Raw genomic sequence first — 20,614 nt, forward strand, 5'->3', positions numbered from 1 at the left:
GTGATGGCCCAGGAGGTCTCTTCCCACTCAAGGATTCTAGGATTCTTTGATTCTACTAGCTGTACCCGCCACGCGTTGCTGTGGCCAACCTTCCCTCTTTCTCTCCTTCCTTCCTTCCTTCCTTCCTTCCTTCCTTCCTTCCTTCCTTCCTTCCTGTCTTTCCTTCTCTTCTTCCTTCCTTCCCCCTTTTTCTTTCTCTTCTTCTGTCTCTCTTTTCTTCCTTCTCTCTTTCCTTCTTTCCTTCCCTCCCTCTTTCTCTACATCTTCTCCTCTTCCTTCGCTCCCTCTTTCCCTTTTTTTCCTTTTCTCCTTCCTTCTCTAACTTTCCTTCCTTCCCCTTTTTCTTTCCTCCCTCTTTCTCTCCTTCCTTCCTTCCTTCCTTCCTTCCTTCCTTCCTTCCTTCCTTCTCCCTTTCCTTCTTTCCTTCCCTCCCTCTTTTTCTACACCTTCCCCCTTCCTTTGCTCCCTCTTTTCTTCCTTCTTTCCCTTTTTTTCTTTTTCTCCTTCCTTCCTTCTCTAACTTTCCTTCCTTCCCCTTTTTCTTTCCTCCCTCTTTCTCTTCTTCCTTCCTTCCTTCCCTCCCTCTTTTTCTACACCTTCCCCCTTCCTTTGCTCCCTCTTTTCTTCCTTCTTTCCCTTTTTTCTTTCTTTTTCTCCTTCCTTCCTTCTCTAACTTTCCTTCCCCCTTTTCTTTCCCTCCCTCTTTCTCTCCTTTCTTCCTTCTCTACCGCTTTCCTTCCTCCCTTCTCTCTTTGCTTCCATGCTTCCTTCTCCCGTTCCCTCTTTCTTTCCCTCCCTCCCTCTTTCTTTTCTTTTCTTTTCTTTCTTTCTTTTCTCCCCTCCCTCTTTCTTCCTTTTTTTCCTATATTCCCATTTAGCTTTCCGTCATTTAGCTTTTTGGGGGCTTTCTAAGTCCCTTCTGCTGTGTTTTTCAGTGTTTTTATGAGTGAAGGAGATACATTGGGGTGTTAGGTGCCTTGTGTCCAAATTTGTTGTCCGTTCGTCCAGTGGTGTTTGAGTTCTGTTCATCCCACAAACTGAACATGACATTTTTATGTATATAGATGTGCCCTGTAATCTGCTCTGAGTCCCCTCGGGGAGAGAGACTGGAATATAAACAAAGCCTGCCATGACGTTCCTTCCTTCCCTTTTTCCTTCTCCCCTTCCCCTTCCTTCCTGGAGGCAGGTCCACATCCAGGGCCAAGAGGGGCCACGCAGAAGAATCCCTCACACAGGCACAGGTAAGATGCAGACACAGGTAAGACTGCAGGTTCCGTCCCACCCCCAAAAGGGCAGGTTCAGATTTACGAGTTGCAAGGCGGGAGGGGGGGGTGGCTGGGTGGAGAGGAGGAAGTGGCTTCTCCGACCTTGACCTTGACTCAGGCCCCTTCCACACGGCCATATAACATCCGGACGGTCCGCTTTGAACTGGATTATATGGCCGTGCAGGAGACTCATCCAACCCAGTCCAAAGCAGATACTAATCTGGATTGTGTGATCTGATAATCTGGGTTCAATGGCACTCTAGAAGGGGTCAAGGAGCCCCCGGTGTCGCAGTGGGTTAAAGCGCTGAGCTGCTGCGCTTGTTGACTGAAAGGTCGCAGGTTCGATTCCGAGGAGTGCCGCGAGCTTCCGCTGTCAGCCCTAGCTTCTGCCAACCTAGCAGTTTGAAAGCATGCAAATGTGAGTAGATCAATAGGTACCGCTCTGGTGGGAAAGTCACAGCACTCCATGTAGTCATGCCTATGGCCACATGACCTTGGAGGTGTCTATTCATGGAATCCTAGAATCCTAGAGTTGGAAGAGACCTCATGGGCCATCCAGTCCAACCCCATTCTGCCAAGAAGCAGGAATATTGCATTCAAAGCACCCCTGACAGATGGCCATCCAGCCTCTGCTTAAAAGCTTCCAAAGAAGGAGCCTCCACCACACTCCCTCCGGGGCAGAGAGTTCCACTGCTGAACGGCTCTCACAGTCAGGAAGTTCTTCCTCATGTTCAGGTGGAATCTCCTCTCTTGTAGTTTGAAGCCATTGCTCCTTATCCTAGTCTCCAGGGAAGCAGAAAACAAGCTTGCTCCCTCCTCCTCCCTGTGGCTTCCTCTCACATATTTATACATGGCTATCATATCTCTTCTCATCCTTCAGGCTGAACATGCCCAGTTCTTTAAGCCGCTCCTCATAGGGCTTGTTCTCCAGACCCTTGATCATTTGAGTCGCCCTCCTCTGGACACATTCCAGCTTAGAGCCAACATCTCTCTTGAATTGTGGTGCCCAGATTTAGTTTAATTGCTTTGAGATTTATTTTAATTGTTTTGTATTGTTTGTTTGTTTGTTATTGCTTTTATTATTGATGTGTTGTGGGCTCGGCCTCATGTAAGCTGCACCGAGTCCCTTGGGGAGATGGTAGCCGGGTACAAATAAAGTATTATTATTATTATCTGATTTGATAATCTGGGGCTATATGGCAGTCTAGAAGGGGTCAGTATTATTATTATTATTATTATTATTATTATTATTTATAATAATAATAATAATAATAATAATAATAATAATAATAATAATATGTGAACCTAGCTTAAGAGGCTCACGAGGCCCTCCTCTCTCCTTCCTTCCTTTCTTCTTTCTATCTGATGGGATCTCTCTCTCTCTCATTTGGGATTAGCCATTAATGGTGGTGGGGGGGGGGGGAATTAATGGGGTCCAGATAAGGATCGCCAGGCCTGGCTGAGCAGCATTTGGGGGCAGAAACTGGATGAAACTAAACCAAACCAAACTTGCAAAGAACAAGGGCAGTTGGAGGGGAAACCACCACCACCATCATCATCATCATGGCTTTCAGGTTCAGTTTCGGGCTTCACAAAGGAGACCCGCGCAGCCCACTTTGCTTCGGCCTAGAACAGCGTTTCTCAACCTGGGGGTCGGGACCCCTGAGGGGTTGCGAAGGGGTGTCAGAGGGGTCACCAAAGACCATTAGAAAACACAGTACTTTCTGTTGGGCATGGGAGCTCTGTGTGGAAGTATTGGCCCAATTCTATCGCTGGTGGGGCTCAGAATTCTCTTTGATTGTAGGTGAACTAGAAATCCCAGCAACTACAACTCCCAAATGTCAAGGTCTATTTTCCCCCAAACTCCACCAGTGTTCATATCTGGGCATATAGAATATTTGTGCCAAGTTTGGTCCAGATTGATCATTGTTTTGAGTCCACAGTGCTCAGATTGATCATTGTTTTGATTCCACAGTATGTAAGTGAACTACAACTCCCAAACTCAAGGTCAATGCCCACCAAATCCTTCCAGTATTTTCTGTTGGTCATGGGATTTTTAGTATGCCAAGTTTGGTTCAATTCCATTGTTGGTGGAGTTTGGATTGTAGGTGAACTATAAATCCCAGCAACTACAACTCCCAAATGACAAAATCAATCCCACCAGTATTCAAATTTGGGCATATTGGGTATTTGTGCCAAATTTGGGTCCAGTGAATGAAAAAACATTCTGCATGTCGGATATTTACGTTACAATTCATAACAGTAGCAAAATTACAGTAATGAAGTAGCAACAAAAATAACGTTATGGTTGGGGGTCAACACCACATGAGGAACCAGACTAAGGGGTCGCGGCATTAGGAAGGTTGAGAACCACTGGCCTGGAATGATGATGATGATGATGATGATGATGATGATGATAAGGTAAAGGTTGTCCTCTTGGCATTGCGTCTAGTTGTGTCCAACTCCGGGACTCTGGTGCTCATCTCCATTTCTAAGCCGAAGAGCCGGCGTTGTCCATAGACACCTCCAAGGTCATGTGGCCATAAGCATGACTGCATGGAGCGCAGTCATAGTATGTAATAGTATGTTATGAAATTTGAAAGGGGGGGGGGGCAGTTCAGTTCCTGGCTTGAAAGTGTCCTTCCTGTTTACTTGTGCGGCCCTGGCTTTGGAAGGAGTTGTTCCACTCCGGAAACTTCCTTTTTGCCACAAACTAGGTGGAATTGGTGGAGAGATTCATCCAAAAAGCGGGGGGCCTTTTCCGCTGTGGCCCCCCGCTTTTGGAATTCTCTGCCTAAGGAGATCAGGCAAGCCCCCACCCTTGGTAGTTTTAAGACAGACCTCAACACCTGGTTCTTCCCTTGTGGTCATTTTGGAGAATGACCACTCGACCCATCTGGTTGCCTTAGCCGAATAAAGCATCCCCCCCCCCCCGCAAATGGCTACATCCCAGGGTTCCTCCCTCTTGGGCTCCTTTCCTACAAATGCACTTTCATCCCTATCCCATGGAGTGCCCGCCCTTACCTTCCTGCTGGAGCAGTACCTATTGATCTACTCACATTCGCATGCTTTCGAACAGCTAGGTTGGCAGAAGCTGGGGCTAACAGAGGGAGCTCACCCCATTCCCTGGATTTGAACTGCCGACCTTCTTGTCAGCAAGTTCAGCAGCTCAGCGGTTTAACCTGCTGTGCCACCGGGGGGGGGGGGGCTCTGATATATATTGTAATATATAATAATATGATAATAATAATAATACTAAATATCATCATATAACAGTAATATAATATAATAATAATCTAACAATACAATGTAGTCTTCTCTCGCAGGAGGGTGTCCCTCCCACAAAGACAAAGTCTGGGAAGTAAGCCGCCCCCGAGTCCCCTTGGGGAGGGGGTGGCGGGGTATAAACAAAGTATTATTATTATTATTATTATTATAAGTTTAATCAACTTTCCCTATGTTTTTAAGGATAGAACCCATTAGGAAGTGACACGGAGAACCCAGGAGCAAAACTCAGAGAGTGTGACATAGGGTAACAACAACAACAACAACAACAACAATAATAATAATAATAATCAGGGGGTCGGTGCCTGGCTGGCCTCAGGGGCACCCTTCCTTCCTTCCTTCCTTCCTTCCTTCCTTCCTTCTTTCTTTCCTTCCCTCATTCTTTTTTTCTGTCCTTCCCTCCTTCTTTCCTTCCTTCTTTCTTTCCTTTTCTCCTCCCTCCCTCCTTACCTTCCTTCCTTCCTTCCTTCTTTCTGCCCTCCCTCCCTCCCTTCCTTCCTTCCTTCCTTCCTTCCTTCTTTCTTTCCTTCCCTCATTCTTTTTTTCTGTCCTTCCCTCCTTCTTTCCTTCCTTCTTTCTTTCCTTTTCTCCTCCCTCCCTCCTTACCTTCCTTCCTTCCTTCCTTCTTTCTGCCCTCCCTCCCTCCCTTCCTTCCTTCCTTCCTTCCTTCTTTCTTTCCTTCCCTCATTCTTTTTTTCTGTCCTTCCCTCCTTCTTTCCTTCCTTCTTTCTTTCCTTTTCTCCTCCCTCCCTCCTTACCTTCCTTCCTTCCTTCTTTCTGCCCTCCCTCCCTCCCTCCCTCCCTCCCTCCCTCCCTTCCTTCCTTCCTTCCTTCCTTCCTTCCTTCCTATCTCTCTTTTTCCCTTCTTTCTCCCTCCCTTCCTTCCTTCCTCTCTTCTTTCCTTCCTTCCTTCCTTCCTTCCTTCTCTCCTTCCTTCCTTCCTTCCTTCCTTCCTTCCTTCCTTCCTTCCTTCCTTCCTTCCTTCCTTCCGTCTTCCTGCTGTGGTGGGGAGCCGCCCCTCCTGGGTACGCGCAGGAATCCACCTGCCTGGCTTCACCTGGCCTTCTGGTCACGTGGCCGCCAGGTGCGCGCAGGTGTATTTCCCGGGAGCGTCTGCGTGGCGCGAAAAGGGGGGGGGCGTCCCTCCCTCCCTCCCTCCCTGGAGAGCCAAGGCAAGCCCCCCGCCCCCTCCCCGCCCCCCAAGAGCCCAGGCGCCCCGCTCCGACACGCGCGCTCCTGGCAGGTGGGCAAGCCAGGCCAAGGCGGCGCCGCAGGTGGGCTGCAGGTAACAGCCACGCCTCTCCCTCCCTCCCTCCGAGGGGGCGGGACCAAAGTCAGGGAAGGAAGGCCCGCTTTTTAAAGGGGAGGGGGCTGCCTCCAGCCCCTCCCCCTCGTTTCCAAAAGGGGCCTTTCCTTCCTCCCTTCCTCCTTCCCTTCCTTTTCCTCCTCCTTCCCTTCCTATTTCCCCTTTTCCTCCCTCTCTCCCTTCCTCTTCCCTTCCCTTCCTCCTTCCCTTCCTCCCTCCCCTTTTCCCTTCCTTCCTTCTTCCTTCCCTTCCTTTTCCTTCTTCTTTCCTTCCTTCTTCCCTCCCTTTCTCCCTTTTCCCTCCTTCCTTTTTCCTTTCCTTCCTTCCTCCTTCCTTCCTTTCTTCCCCTTTCCCTTTCTTCTTTCTTCCCTTCCACCGTTCCTTCTTTCATTCCTTTCCTTCCTTCTTCCCTTCCTCCTTCCCCTTTTTCTTCCTTCCTTCCTTCCCCATTTCCCTTTCTTCTTTCCTTCTTCCTTTCCTTTCCTTCCTTCCTTCTTTCTTTCTACCCTCCCTTCCTTCCTTCCTTCCTTCCTTCCTTCCTTCCTTCCTTCCTTCTTTCTTTCTGCCCTCCCTCCCTTCCTTCTTTCCTTCCTTCCTCTCTTCTTCCCTTCTTTCCTCCCTCCCTTTCTTCCTTCCTTCCTTCCTTCCTTCTTTCCTTCCTTCCTCTCTTCCTCCCTCCCTTTCTTCCTTCCTTCCTTCCTTCCTTCCTTCCTTCCTTCCTCCCTCCCTCCCTCCCTCCCTCCTTTCCTTTCCTTTCCTTTCCTTCCTCCTTCCCCTCCTTCCTTCCTTCCTTCCTTCCTCCCTCCCTCCCTCCCTCCCTCCCTCCCTCCTTTCCTTTCCTTTCCTTTCCTTTCTTCTTCTCATCTCTTTCCCTTCCTTCTTCCCTTCCCCCTCCTTTTTCCTTTCTTCCTTTCCTTTCATTCTTCCTTCCTTCTTTCTTTCTTTTTTCCTTCCTTCTCTCCCCTCTTTCCCTTCCTTCCTTCCTTCGTTCTTCCCTTTCTCCCCTTTCCCCTTCCTTATGTTTATTTATATCCCACTTTTTCTCTCCATAAGGAGACTCAAAGTGGCTAACCTTAAAAGCATTCCTTCCTCTCTCCCTTCCTCGCTCCCTTCATTCTTTCCTCCCTGGCTTCCATCCTTCCTTGCTCTCTCCTTTCCTTCCTTCCTTCTTCCATCCCTTCTTCCATCCCTTCTTCCTTCCCTTCCTTCTCCTCCCTCCAGCCCAGCTCTCCCCAAACTGGATACGACCCTCCAAGGGCCATTATTATTATTATTATTATTATTATTATTATTAATTATTCCTCTTGTGACCCTTCCCTTGCCCTGAACCTTGAGGCTAATCTTGCAAGGCCTTGAAGGCCCACCTCAACAGCCAGAACCCTCGTTAACACGCCTCTCTCATTAATTAGCCCAGAGCAGGCCCAGGCTTCCCATTGAAATCCTGGTAAGTTTGAGATGGTTAAAATGGTCCTTTGTTTTTGCACTACGAATAAGAGACTTGCGATCTGTGTGTGTGTGTTGAGAGGAATCCGTATGGTTTTGTCCATCTACTCCAGGCATGGCCAAACCTGGTGTTTTGGACTTCCAACAACTCCTAAGAGCTCGTTCCTGAACCGGAGTCACTGGGAGGGACCCTGAATGGGCGCTCAGCTTGGAAAGGCCTGTTCCCGACCTTGTGCTCAAGGCCAAAGCGGCCCCGGCAAGGACGCCCCCCCCCCGCCCCCCCCACCCCCAAGGACACGGCCTTGCCGCTTGCTCCTCCGCTGTCCTTCCACTCCACGAACTCCCTCAGGCGATGGACAGGCTGCGCTCGGACACCACGAGGTGCAGAGCCAACCTTCAGAAATGAGGCTCAAAGTGGAATCTACCACATGCGAGTGTGGAGGAGAGCCAACCACTGACCACCTGCTGCAATGTGGTTTGAGCCCTGCCACATGATGCACAAGGGAGGACCTTCTTGCAGCAATACCAGAGGCACACCCAAGTCATGGAATCAAAGAGTTGGAAGAGACCTCCTTGGCCATCCAGTCCAACCCCATTCTGCCAAGAAGCAGAAATATTGCATTCAAATCACCCCTGACAGATGGCCACCCAGCCTCTGCTTAAAACCCTCCAAGGAAGGAGCCTCCACCACACTCCCTCCAGGGAAGGCAGAGAGTTCCACTGCTGAACGGCTCTCACAGTCAGGAAGTTCTTCCTCATGTTCAGGTGGAATCTCCTTTCTAATTCCCACTTCTTCTCTGCGCACAGAGGCTCAAAGCGGCTTCCATTGAAGTCCTTCCAGTACAATTTAAAATCTACTAATATATAAACATTACAACAGAATTTAAATATGATTAGCATTTTTAAAATAAATTAAAATCCATAAAACGTATGGATATGAAGAAGGAGGAGAGGAAGGAAGAGGAGGAGAAGGTGGCCATCCCAACATCCATGATCTGTTGGGCCAAAGAACCGTTTCCTGACCGTAGACATGCAAACCCAAGGCCAGGAAGTCCCTCCTGGGAACAGGTGTGAGTCTGGAACCCGTGAGACGTGCGTCTCCACCTGCCTCTCTCCCTGCGCGTGCACACACACACACACCTTTTTGAAAAGATTGTCAAATATCTAAACGGAACGTGCCCGGAAAACACAGTTGAAGGAAAAGACAGAACAGCCCTGCAGCCAAAACACGCTTCCCTTTGCGGAGCAACGGCCCTCGGCTCAGGAAGGCCTGCCATGGCGGAGAACACACCTGGGCAGGTGCTCTTGGAACCTGGGCAGGAAGACTTGCAAGAGGCCGCTCTTGACCAAGAAAAGATGGTTGTTTCCAGTCAAGGTGGACTTCCCACAGGGAGGGTTTTCTAGGCACACTTACTGTTGTTGTTTCTTGTATCCTACTTGCTCTACAAAAGAGACTCAAAGCAGCTCCCAAAACCAATACAATATACAGGCAGTCCCCACATTACGAACAAGATTTGGAGCTTTGGATCCCATAGGGAAAGGCAACCTCCCCCCCCCCCCCCCAAGTGGGGTTTCCTTTCCTCCCTCTGCTCCCGTTCAGAAGTTTTCCATCACATTCTGTCTCTTGATCATTGGATTTTGGAAAATTTGGCTTCTTGCGGTTCTTGTTATTATCCTTATTCCCAAGGATAATAACAACTCTTCCAGGAGTGGATTTCCTTCCTTCCTTCCTTCCTTCCTTCCTTCCTTCCTTCCTTCCTCCCTTCCTCCCTCCCTTCCTCCCTTCCATCTATCCATCAATCAATCCTTCCTTCCTTCCCTCCCTCCCTCCCTCCCTTCCTTCCTTCCTTCCTTCCTTCCATCCATCCATCCTTCTTTCCTACCTTCCATCCATCCTTCCTTCCCTCCCTCCCTCCCTCCCTTCCTTCCTTCTTTCCTTCCTTCCTTCCTTCCTTCCTTCCTTCCTCCCTCCCTCCCTCCCTCCCTCCCTTTCTTTCTTCCGTCCTTCCTTCACTCCCTCCCTTCTTCCTCCCTTCTTCCTTCCTTCCTCCCTCCCTTCCATCTATCCATCAATCCTTCCTTCCTTGCTTCCTTCCTTCCCTCCCTCCCATCCTTCCTTCCTTCCATCCATCCATCCATCCTTCTTTCCTTCCCTCCATCCTTCCTTCCTTCCTTCTTTCCTTCCCTCCTTCTTTCCTTCCTTCCTTCCTTCCTTCCTTCCCTCCCTCCCTCCCTTCCTTCCTTCCTTCCTTCCTTCCTTCCATCCATACTTCCTTTCTTCTGTCCTTCCTTCACTCCCTCCCTTCTTCCTCCCTTCTTCCTTCCTTCCAAGAGGGAGATTCCTCTCACTTCATGTTGTCTCACCTGTTCTTAACTAGGAGTCGTTTGTATGTAAGTTGGATGTTTGTAACTCGGGGACTATAGTTTCCTAGATTTGGAAGGGACCCCCAAAGGCCATCTAGTCCAGCCCTGTTCTTAACTAGGAGTCGTTTGTAGGTTGGATGTTTGTAACTCGGGGACTATAGTATCCTAGATTTGGAAGGATCCTCGGCTTTGCCTTGATGCACGGTGAACTGCAACTTCTATCCTGTTGAGTCAGTCCCCCAATCCCCTCCTGTGTGTCCAGTTGCTGATCAATTCCGCTCTCTTCATTGTGCGCCATAGAAAAGAGCAGGAAAGGGTTCTGGGAGAGGCAGTGGGTGAGACTGTGCACATTCCACACCTGGGCCAACTTCGGCCCTCCTGGTGTTTTGGACTCCAATTCCCATCATTAGGAATCATAGGAGTCCAAAACACTGCGAGGGCTGAAGTTGGTCCAGGCCCTCCCTCCCTCCCTCCCTGCCCCCCTCCCCTCAACCCGCATGCAGTCAAGCAGACATTCCTCCAAGTCTCTCCTCTCCCCCCCCCCCCCCCAATTGCCGTGGGGCAAGGAGCAGCCCGGAGTCTGCCAGGCCCAGCGTTGCATTGCTCCCATTCTTGCCCTCCTTCTTGCTTTGTCGCTTATGGCAACTACCGGGGGCGGGGGGCGGGCAGCGGAGAATGAACCTGCTTCACCTTGCCCCCCCCCCCCCCCACAAGGTCAACACCTGAATGCCAGAGTGGGGCCTGGAAAACGTAGCCTGAGAGAGAGAGAGAGAGAGAGAGAGAGAGCTTTGATCCCAGACTCTACTGAACTCTGTTGTTTCACGCTGATGTGCAAAAAGCTATCTGAATGCGATTAGAGGGATGGGTGCTTTGTGTGTGTAGTTCGACATGTGTCATGTCTAGGCCTTCACGTTAATACGGCATCAGGGGTTGTGCAAAAGTGAGTCAAATGTGTTTAGTAGGGCGGGTGGTTTGTTTTCTGTCATTTGTACATATATACTAAAGCGTATTGGGGACGGCATTTGATTCCATTGCATGATAACCAATGACAATGTCGTCTGTGCGCATTCAGAAGAAGAACTACAAGCCATTCTATCTAAACACCTTCGCAGAAGCATACACGAAGCTCGGCGTGTCGTTGAACATCGAGAAAACCAAAGTGCTCTCCCAGCAGACATTAGCCAATCCCTCAGTAGACTGAGAGCCGAAACCAAGGTCACAACAACATCTGTTATAGAACTCCAGTATGCTGATGACAACATCGTCTGTGCGCATTCAGAAGAAGACCTACAAGCCACTCTAAACACCTTTGCAGAAGCATACGAGAAGCTCGGCCTGTCATTGAACATCGAGAAAACCAAAGTCCTTTTCCAGCAGTCACCAGCCAATCCCTCGTCACAACATCTGTTATAGAACTCTAATATACTGATGATAACGTTGTCTGTGCGCATTCAGAAGACCCACAAGCCACTCTAAACACCTTCGCAGAAGCATACGAGAAGCTCGGCCTGTCATTGAACATCGAGAAAACCAAAGTGCTGTTCCAGCAGACATCAGCCAATCCCTCAGTAGACTGAAAGCCAAAACCAAGGTTACAACATCTGTCATAGAACTCCAGTGTGCTGATGACAACGTTGTCTGTGCGCATTCAGAAGATCTACAAGCCACTCTAAACACCTTTGCAGAAGCATATGAGAAGCTCGGCCTGTCATTGAACATTGGGAAAAACAAAGTACTGTTCCAGCAGACACCAACCAACCCCTCTCCAATGCCAGAGATACAGCTTAATGGGGTAAGATTAGGAAATGTGGACCATTTCCGCTCCCTTGGCAGCCTCCACAAAAGTTGACATTGACACTGAAATTCAACACCACCTGAGCTCTGCAAGTGCAGCATTTTCCCGAATGAAGCAGAGAGTGTTTGAGGACCGGGACATCCGTAGGGAGACCAAGGGGCTTGATGATAAAGCTATTGTCCTCCCAACCTTGGTCTATGCCTGCGAAATGTGGACTGTCTACAGACGTCACATGCAACTCCTGGAACGATTCCATCAGCGCTGCCTCCGGAAAATCCTGCAAATTTCTTGGGAAGACAAGCGGACAAACGTCAGCGTGCTGGAAGAAGAAGCAAAGACCACCAGCATTGAAGCCATGGTCCTCCGTCATCAACTCCGCTAGACCGGCCATGTTGTCTGGATGCCCGACCACCATCTCCCAAAGCTCTACTCCGAACTCAAAAATGGAAAGAGATTTAAAGATGGGCTCAAAGCCAACCTTAAAAAATCTGCCAAAGACACTGAGAACTGGGAAGCCCTGGCCCTTGAGCACTCCAGCTGGAGGTCAGCTGTGACCAGCAGTGCTGCAGAATTTGAAGAGGAATGAATAGAGGGCGAAACAGAAAAACGTGCCAAGAGGAAGGTGCATCAAGCCAATCCTGACCGAGACCGCCTTCCACCTGGAAACCGATGTCCTCACTGCGGAAGGGAGAAGATGCAGGTCAAGAATAGGGCTCCACAGCCACCCACGGACCCACCAGAATACTGATCCTGGAAGACTATCCTACTCGGCCAGCGAGGGATCACCTAAGTAAAGTACCCAATGACAATAAAAGCTAGAATTGTGGGAGTTGGAGTCCAAACACCTGGAGGGCTGAAGTTGGCCCAGGCCTGGTCTACACTGTCATATAATGTGGATTATCTCCTTTGATCGCCTGGATGACAGGGCAGCGTAGAAGGGGCCTTGCTCGTGACTTGGGGAGTGAGTGTACCAACGGAGGCCTTCTCCTTGTGTTGGCAAACACAGCACCTGCTTATGTTTTGGTGCGCCACACACACCTGTGCGCATGCAGAGCCACAGGGAAGCATGTCAAAGCCGGGACAAAGTGTGGGGGTCATGCACAAAAATGCACTCTGTGGGCCCGGCGCCTTCTCTCTCCCGAAGGTTCCCCATCGGTCAATGTCAGCTTGCGGACAAACAACCCCCCTCCCTCCCTCCCTCTGTCCCAAGTCTTGCAATGTGGGCATAACACGGCCGGGTTCTATTTGCAGGCTTTCCCAATGTCACAACACTGGACGTGTTGATGTTTGTGTCTTCTAAAGGGGAAAACACGCGGTGCTCTTGGAGCCGCAGGGCTTTGGGGGTGCGCAGGAGTGTGCAGAGAACGGTCTCCAGTCAGATATAGTGTCAGCTCTGAGAGTTCTGCTTTGTGTGTGTTTTGTGTTGCAAAGAGAAGCCGCTCTCTGTCTGGATCAACCCAAAACAGTGGCTTTGCTGTGAACCGGGAAGCACAGAGGCGTGAGTGTGGCAGACGTTGCCACAAAACCTGAAATGCCGCCGGTGGAGATGAAGCCAAACCAGCAGGAAGAAGGCCAAGCGCTGCTCCTCCTCGAAAACACTGCCACACTGCTCACAATCGCCCTTTGCCATCGACACCAGGACAGGAGGGATGCGGTGTAGATGTAGAGCAGGGGTCCCCAAACTACGGCCTGCGGGCCACTTCCGGCTCGCCAAGGGCACTTATCTGGCCCGCGGAGGAGGAGCGCCCACCCCCCACAGACCTGACGCTATCTGTCAGGCCCGATGGGCAGCGTGAGCCAGCCAAGGGAGGCTGCCCCGGTGCTCCATGCAGTCATGCCGGCCACATGACCTTGGAGGTGTCTACGGACAACGCCGGCTCTTCGACTTAGAAATGCAGATGAGCCCCACACCCCAGAGTCAGACACGACTGGACTTCATGTCAGAGGAAAACCTTGAACTAGGAAAATTGTGGAAGATCCAGGGTGGGAGAAAGAACTCTTGTCTGTTGGAGGTAGGTAGGAATGTTTCAATTGGCCACCTTGATGACCATTTCATAGCCTGACAGTGTTTAGGGAGAACCCTTTGTTGAGAGGGGATTAGCTGGCCCTGATTGTTTCTTGTCTGGAGTTCCCATGTGTTTGAGTGTTGTTCTTTATTTACAGTTATAATTTTAGAGTTTTTTTTTTTAATACTGGTAGCCAGATTTTGTTCAGACTGGAAATAGGAAGATTTCCCATTCTCTGCTCCTGGAATTACTGCGTAAAGAGGGATAGAAAGAACCCCCTCCCCTCGAAGGGCCCTTCCACACAGCAAAATAACATATGTGTAATGTGCAGAGGAATTTTTTAATTGATTTTTTTTTAAAAAAAACTATAGTCCGGCCCTCCATCGGTCTGAGTGACAGTGAACTGGCCCCCGGTTTAAAAAGTTTGAGGACCCCTGATGTAGAGTGTCACACACGCAGGGGCGGCGCAACCCTTACGCAAAGTAAGCATTTGCAGTATAGTTGATGTTGCCCAGGGACGCTCTTGAGGCGCTCTTGGGGGGAAATAGACCTTGACATATGCGAGTTGTAGTTACTGGGATGTATAGTTCACCTACAATCAAAGAGCATTCTGAACTCCACCAAGGATGGAACTGAACCAAATATGGCACACAGAACTCCCACCACGAACAGAAAATATATATTTGGGGGGGGGGGGGGGGGAAAGGGGCAAAATACTGTTTGCTTACTGTTGAAAATTACCTAGGGCCGCCTCTGGCCGCATGTAAGCTGCTCCAAGTCCCCATCAGGGAGATGGTGGCAAGGTATAAATAAAGTTTATTATTATTATTATTCCTCTTACGTATTAGCATTCAATGGCTTGGAAGTGCCCGGGGGGAATCACTCTCAACAAAAGATCCCCTCTGGGCACTTCCAAGCCATTGAATGCTAATCAAGGTGATCAGCTGAAACATTCATCCCTAGCTCCAGCAGACAAGAGTCCTTTGTCCCACCCTGGTCTTTCCACAGATATATAAACCGATTTTTCCTACTTCCAACAGACCTCACAACCTCTGAGGATGCTTGCCATAGATGCAGGTGAAACGTCAGGAGAAAAATTGCCTCCAGAACATGGCCATATAGCCCGGAAAAACCTACAACAACCCAGTGATTCCGGCCATGAAAGCCTTCGGGAATACAATAATAATTGATTAGTATTATTATTTCTACAGCAGGAGCTCCAGGGCTGAGAGCTAAGCCTTTGTCGCCCCCTGCAGGCCATGTGTGGAGAAGCAGGAAAGCCTTCCAAGGGATTTCGGAGTGCCCGAGAGGCAGAATTAGGGCGGACTAGATCAGTGGTTCTCAACCTGGGGGTCGGGACCCCGAGGGGAGTCACAGGGGTGTGTCAGAGGGGTCACCAAAGACCATCAGAAAGCACAGTATTTTCTGTTGGTCATGGGGGTTCTGTGTGGGAAGTCTGGCCCAATTCTATCGTTGGTGACTTTCAGAATATTCTTTGATTGTAGGTGAACTATACATCCCAGCAACTACAACTCCCAAATATCAAGGTCTATTTCTGCTAAACTCTACTGGTGTTCACATTTGGGCATATTGAGTATTTGTGCCAAGTTTGGTCCAGATACATCATTGTTTGAGTCCACAGTGCTCTCAGGATGTAGGCGAACTACAACTCCAGAACTCAAGGTCGGTGCCCACCAAACCCTTCTCTTGGTCAAGGGAGTTCTGTGTGCCAAGTTTGGTTCAATTCCATCATTGGTGGAGTTCAGAATGCTCTTTGATTTTAGGAGAACTATAAATCCCAGCAACTACAACTCCCAAATGACAAAATCAATCACCCCCAACCCCACCAGTATTCAAATTTGGGCATATCGGGCATGTGTGCCAAATTTGGTCCAGTGAATGAAAATACATGCTGCATATCAGATATTCACATGACTATACATAACAGTTGCAAAATTACAGTAGCAATGGAAATAATTTTATGGTTGGGGGTCAACACAACATGAGGAACTGTATTAAGGGGTCGTGGCATTAGGAAGGTTGAGAACCATTGGACTAGATGGTCTTCGGGGTCCCCCTCCAACTCTTTAAGATTCTCTCCAACGCCCCCCCCCCCCCCCATGAGCTCAACCCTGATCCAGCCTTGGAGGAATGGTGTCAAAGCCACACTCACAAAACAAACGCAAGCAGCTTGTGTTGCTGTAACATTCTATATTTTTGCACCTCTCGTTTCGTAGTCCAGGAGGGACAATGTGTTTGAGGCCAAAGAAATACCACAGGACGGAATGGGGAGGGGGGAGGGAAGATAGTGGTTAAGGCGCCCCCCTCCCTTCTGCCCCCAGTTCCTGAGGGGCGGACGGACGGAAAAAAAATGTGCAAATGCTGAAGACGCGCAAACTCACACGCATAATAATACTGTTTGGAACCAGGGAAAGCGCAACGGAGAAAACAAAGGCACCCAAGGCGGGCCAAGGCTGCCCATTCCGTGCAATGCCAGTCCAGTCCATGCATCCAAAGAGCTGCGCCTCTCACTGGTCTGTTTTGGAATACAACTTCCATAAGGCTGTTAGGAATTGTGGGAGTTGTAGTCCAAAACACCCGGAGGGAGGGCCGAAGTTGGCCCATGCCTTCTTCAGACCATCTCCCTCCTCTGAACACAGGGCCTCCTCTTCTTCCTCTTCTTCCTTCTGGCTTTGGGAAGAGCAGGTCTTCCTCTGCGCCGTCACGGTCACCGCCGCATCCTCCTCCTCCTCCTCGTCTTCAAACTGCAACCCCGGCTGCCTTCGCCAAGCCCAAGGCTTGCACCAGCTCATCGCTGAGGCCGTTCTTCAGGGTCCGCCTCACTGGAGGAAGAGGAAAGAGAAAAGGAAGAGGGCGAGGAAGAGGTCGCTGAGGGAACTTGCACGGGCAGAAGTCCCACCGGGACAGGCGGCCGAATACCTTGCCTTTCGCCAGCCGACTCAAGGTGGTTTACAACAGCATAGAAACGTACAATATTAAATATACCCTGATTAGCACTGAATGGCCTTGCAGCTTCAAAGCCTGGCTGTTGCTGTCTGGGGGAACCTTTGTTGGGAGGTGTTAGCTGGCCCTGGTTGTTTCATGTCAGGCATTTCCCTGTTGTATTGTTGAATGCTTTCATTGCCGGAATCACTGGGTTGTTGTAGGTTTTTTCGGGCTATATGGCCATGTTCTAGAGGCATCTTCTCCTGACGTTTCACCTGCATAGATGCAGGTGAAACGTCAGGAGAAGATGCCTCTAGAACATGGCCATATAGCCTGAGAAAACCTACAACAACCCATTCCCTTGTTGTTTGAAACAACCAATCAAGTCAGAAACAATAAATAAAAACAATCACAACATAAGAAATAATAGTAACGAATCCAAAAAGTAACCCAAAGTTATTAAAATTAATGAATTAGATAAACAAAGTGTAACATATCACAAACATTTGCCACGTAAACAAACCTGTGACAAATGTTTGTGATGTGTTACATTTTGTTTATCTATTCTAAGTCATTAATTTTTTTATAACTTTTGGTTACTTTTTGGATTTGTTATTATTATTTTTTATGTTGTGATTGTTTTTATTTATTGTTTCTGACCTGATTGGTTGTTTCAAACAACAAGGCAATTCCTGACATGAAGCAATCAGGGCCAGCTAACACCTACCAACAAAGGATTCCCCCAGGCAGCAACAGCCAGGCTTTGAAGCTGCAAGGCCATTCAGTGCTAATCAAGGTGACCAATAACAACATTCACACCTGCCTCAACCAGACAAGAGTTCTTTCGCCCAACCTGGATATCACTCCAACCCCCATTTTCCTAGTTTCCAACAGACCCATCAACCTCTGAGTATGCCTGCTATAGATGCGGGCGAAACATCAGAAGAGAATGCTTCTGGAACATGGCCAGGCAGCCTGCAAAACTCACACCAATCTACTGTATTATTGTCATAAGGACGAACTTCCTGACTGTGAGAGCCGTTCAGCAGTGGAACTCTCTGCCCCGGAGCGTGGTGGAGGCTCCTTCTTTGGAGGCTTTGAAGCAGAGGCTGGATGGCCATCTGTCAGGGGTGATTTGAATGCAATATTCCTGCTTTTCGGCAGAATGGGGTTGGACTGGAGGATGGCCCAGGAGGGGGTCTCTTCCAACTCTAGGATTCTATCAATACTATATTGTATTACATTATAATATTATTATCAATATTATATGTATATACTATATATTATATTAATAGCATAGCACAATATTAGTATTATATATTGCTATATTATACTATATCATTAGACTGCCTTATTAGTAATATTACATGTAATATGCAATATACAATTAGTATATTATTATATACTAATATATTGTACTATATTATTATACCACTACACACACACACACACACACACACACACACACACACAAACACACACACACACACACACACACACACACACACATATATATATATATATATATATATATATATATATATATATATAATACAATACACTACCAGTATATTATATTAATAGGATTATATTGGACTATATCATAGGTAAAGGTATTCTCCTGACATTAAGTCCAGTCATGTCTGACTCTGGGGTGTGGTGCTCGTCTCCATTTCTAAGCCAAAGAGCCAGCGTTGTCCATAGATACCTCCAAGGTCATGTGGCCAGTATGACTGCATGGAGCACCGTTACCTTCCCGCCAGAACGGTACCTATTGATCTACTCACATTTGCATGTTTTCGAACTGCTAGGTTGGCAGAAGCTAGGGCTGACAGCAGAAGCTCACGCCGCTCCCCGGAATCGAACCTGCGACCTTTCGATCAACAAGCTCAGCAGCTCAGCGCTTTAACCCACTGCGCCACCGGGGGCTCCTCTATATCATAAATTGTAATATATATAATATATAATATTATAACATTATTGATATTATATATAAAATATTAGTGTTATTGCATTACTGTCAAGAGTCAATTTCTGATGGCATGAAGACATTGCAAATTCCCTCCGTGACATCCTGACTGAATCATCCTGGCTGAATCATCCTGGCTGACTCTGTGACATTTTGAGGGCGCTGGAAACCTTGTATTGGAACTTATGAAGCAACAAGTTCTAATAAGGAAACCGAGAAGAGGGGGAAATGGGCAGGAAAGGTGTATAAAAGGAAGTAGTGGTGGGGAAAAGTCAGTCGTGTCTTTCTTTGCAGCGGAGATACAAGCAATATATCCATTTCAAAGCAAAACCGGCTTGTGAGTGGTTATTTAATATTGCTATCTAGATCCTACAGTCTTATAATTACAATGTTGTTATTTCTGTATATTATTATTGGCATTTCTATATATTATGATTGATAATTTCCATATATTATTATTGGGTTCCCAGATTGGCTCCCCCTCCCCCCCCAACACTCACACACACACAAAGGAAGGGGAACTTACGGGACTTGCGGTTGAGCCTTGACCGCTTGCGCTCCTTCCCAGCACCCGGCCGTGGAGGGCTGCTCTGTGTGACGGACTTGACCAGCCGATCCATGATCTCCTCCTCCTCTTCCTCTGAAGGGGAGCCAACGGGGGGCATGCGCTGGGGGGGCTCCTCCTCCCCCTCCTGAGGCCGGGCAGGGGCCGCGCTGGGGGAGCTCTGCTTGGAAAACCCTGGAAGGGGGAAAGGCAAAGAGAGCGGCCTCATCAGCACCACCCCAGAGGTACACACCACCATGATTGTCTGGGATGGGTAGATTGACATTGTATGACTGGGGTCTGCCAAGGCTGAAGACACCATGCAATGACCGAAACCTGGGAAATGATCCCCCCCCCCCCCCCCCCGGCTGACCTCTGCTGCCCCGGGACCGGCGTGCGGAGGGCTCCGAGGGGGCGATGAGGATGCTGGCCATGCTCTGGTGCCCGGCTTCGTCCTTCTGCTGGAGGCGGGCGGAGAGCACGGCGGGCGGGGGGCCCTCTTCGTCGGCCTTGTGGGCAACGGAGAACCTCTCCATCTGCGAGAGAGGAAGAAGCAGCAGCCATGACGGAAGGGCACTGGCACGTATGTACACAACTTTGGCCCTTGTGGGACTCCCACAATTCCTAACAGCCGGCACTTATTCCATTCCAATTGTTTACAGCCTGGCCATCTTTACAGCAGTTTACCGTCACTCCGGTAACTTTTATTGAGTCTGAGTGGATGTTTTTATATGCATATGTATTTTATTGTGTTTTATATTGTGCTTCATTTTAATGTTTGTTTTTAGGCACTTTGTGTTTTATTTCACTTACTTCTACCCCGCCCTTCTCACCCCGGGGGGGACTCAGGGTGTTGTCTGTAAGCCGTCCCGAGTCCCTTCGGGGAGATGGTGGCGGAATATAAGAACAAAATTGTTGTTGTTGTTTGTTTTGTTGAAGGCTCTCATGGCCGGAATTACTGGGTTGTTGTAGGTTTTTTCGGGCTATATGGCCATGGTCTAGAGCAGTGGTTCTCAACCTGGGGTCCCCAGATGTTTTTGGCCTACAACTCCCAGAAACCTCAGCCAGTTTATCAGCTGTTAGGATTTCTGGGAGTTGTAGGCCAAAAACATCTGGGGACCCCAGGTTGAGAACCACTGGTCTAGAGGCATTCTCTCCTGACGTTTCGCCTGCATCTATGGCAAGCATCACAGACCTCACTAACTCTGAGGATGCTTGCCATAGATGTAGGAGAAACATCAGGAGAGAATGCCTCTAGACCAGTGTTTCTCAACCTGGGGGTCGGGACCCCTGAGGGGGTCATGAGGGGGTGTCAAGGGTCACCAAAGGCCATCAGAAAACATAGTATTTTCTGTTGGTCATTGGGATTCTGTTTGCCAAGTTTGGTTCAATTCTATCATTGGTGGAGTTCAGAATGCTCTTTGATTCTAGATGAACTATAAATCCCAACAACTACATCTCCCAAATGACAAAGTCTATTTTCCCCAGACTCCACCAGTGTTCACATTTGGGCATATTGAGTATTTGTGCCAAGTTTGGTCCAGATTCATCGTTGCATGAATCCACAGCACTCCTCTGAATATAGGTGAACTATAACTCCCAAACTCAAGGTCAATCCCCACCAAACCCTTCCAGTGTTTTCTGTTGGCCATGGGAGTTCTGTGTGCCAAGTTCGGTTTAAAACCATCGCT

At 48.8% G+C, this 20,614-nt stretch overlaps 1 protein-coding gene across 2 annotated transcripts in view; it reads right to left on the minus strand.

Annotated features, from left to right (window-relative positions):
* Nucleotides 1-15,655: 15,655 nt before the first annotated feature.
* The window catches only part of FHOD1 (formin homology 2 domain containing 1), a 54,495-nt gene continuing 49,536 nt past the window's right edge, over nt 15,656-20,614 (minus strand). For both annotated transcript variants that reach the window (XM_067470892.1, XM_067470893.1), the window contains 3 exons: nt 19,297-19,459; nt 18,906-19,118; nt 15,656-16,307 (listed from right to left, as the gene is read on the minus strand). In XM_067470892.1, the coding sequence (XP_067326993.1) occupies nt 16,225-16,307; nt 18,906-19,118; nt 19,297-19,459 (459 nt within the window). In that variant the 3' untranslated portion in view covers nt 15,656-16,224. The remainder of the gene's footprint in view (nt 16,308-18,905; nt 19,119-19,296; nt 19,460-20,614) is intronic.

This window comes from Anolis sagrei, chromosome 8, assembly GCF_037176765.1.
Source record: "Anolis sagrei isolate rAnoSag1 chromosome 8, rAnoSag1.mat, whole genome shotgun sequence".
Taxonomy (NCBI): domain Eukaryota; kingdom Metazoa; phylum Chordata; class Lepidosauria; order Squamata; family Dactyloidae; genus Anolis; species Anolis sagrei.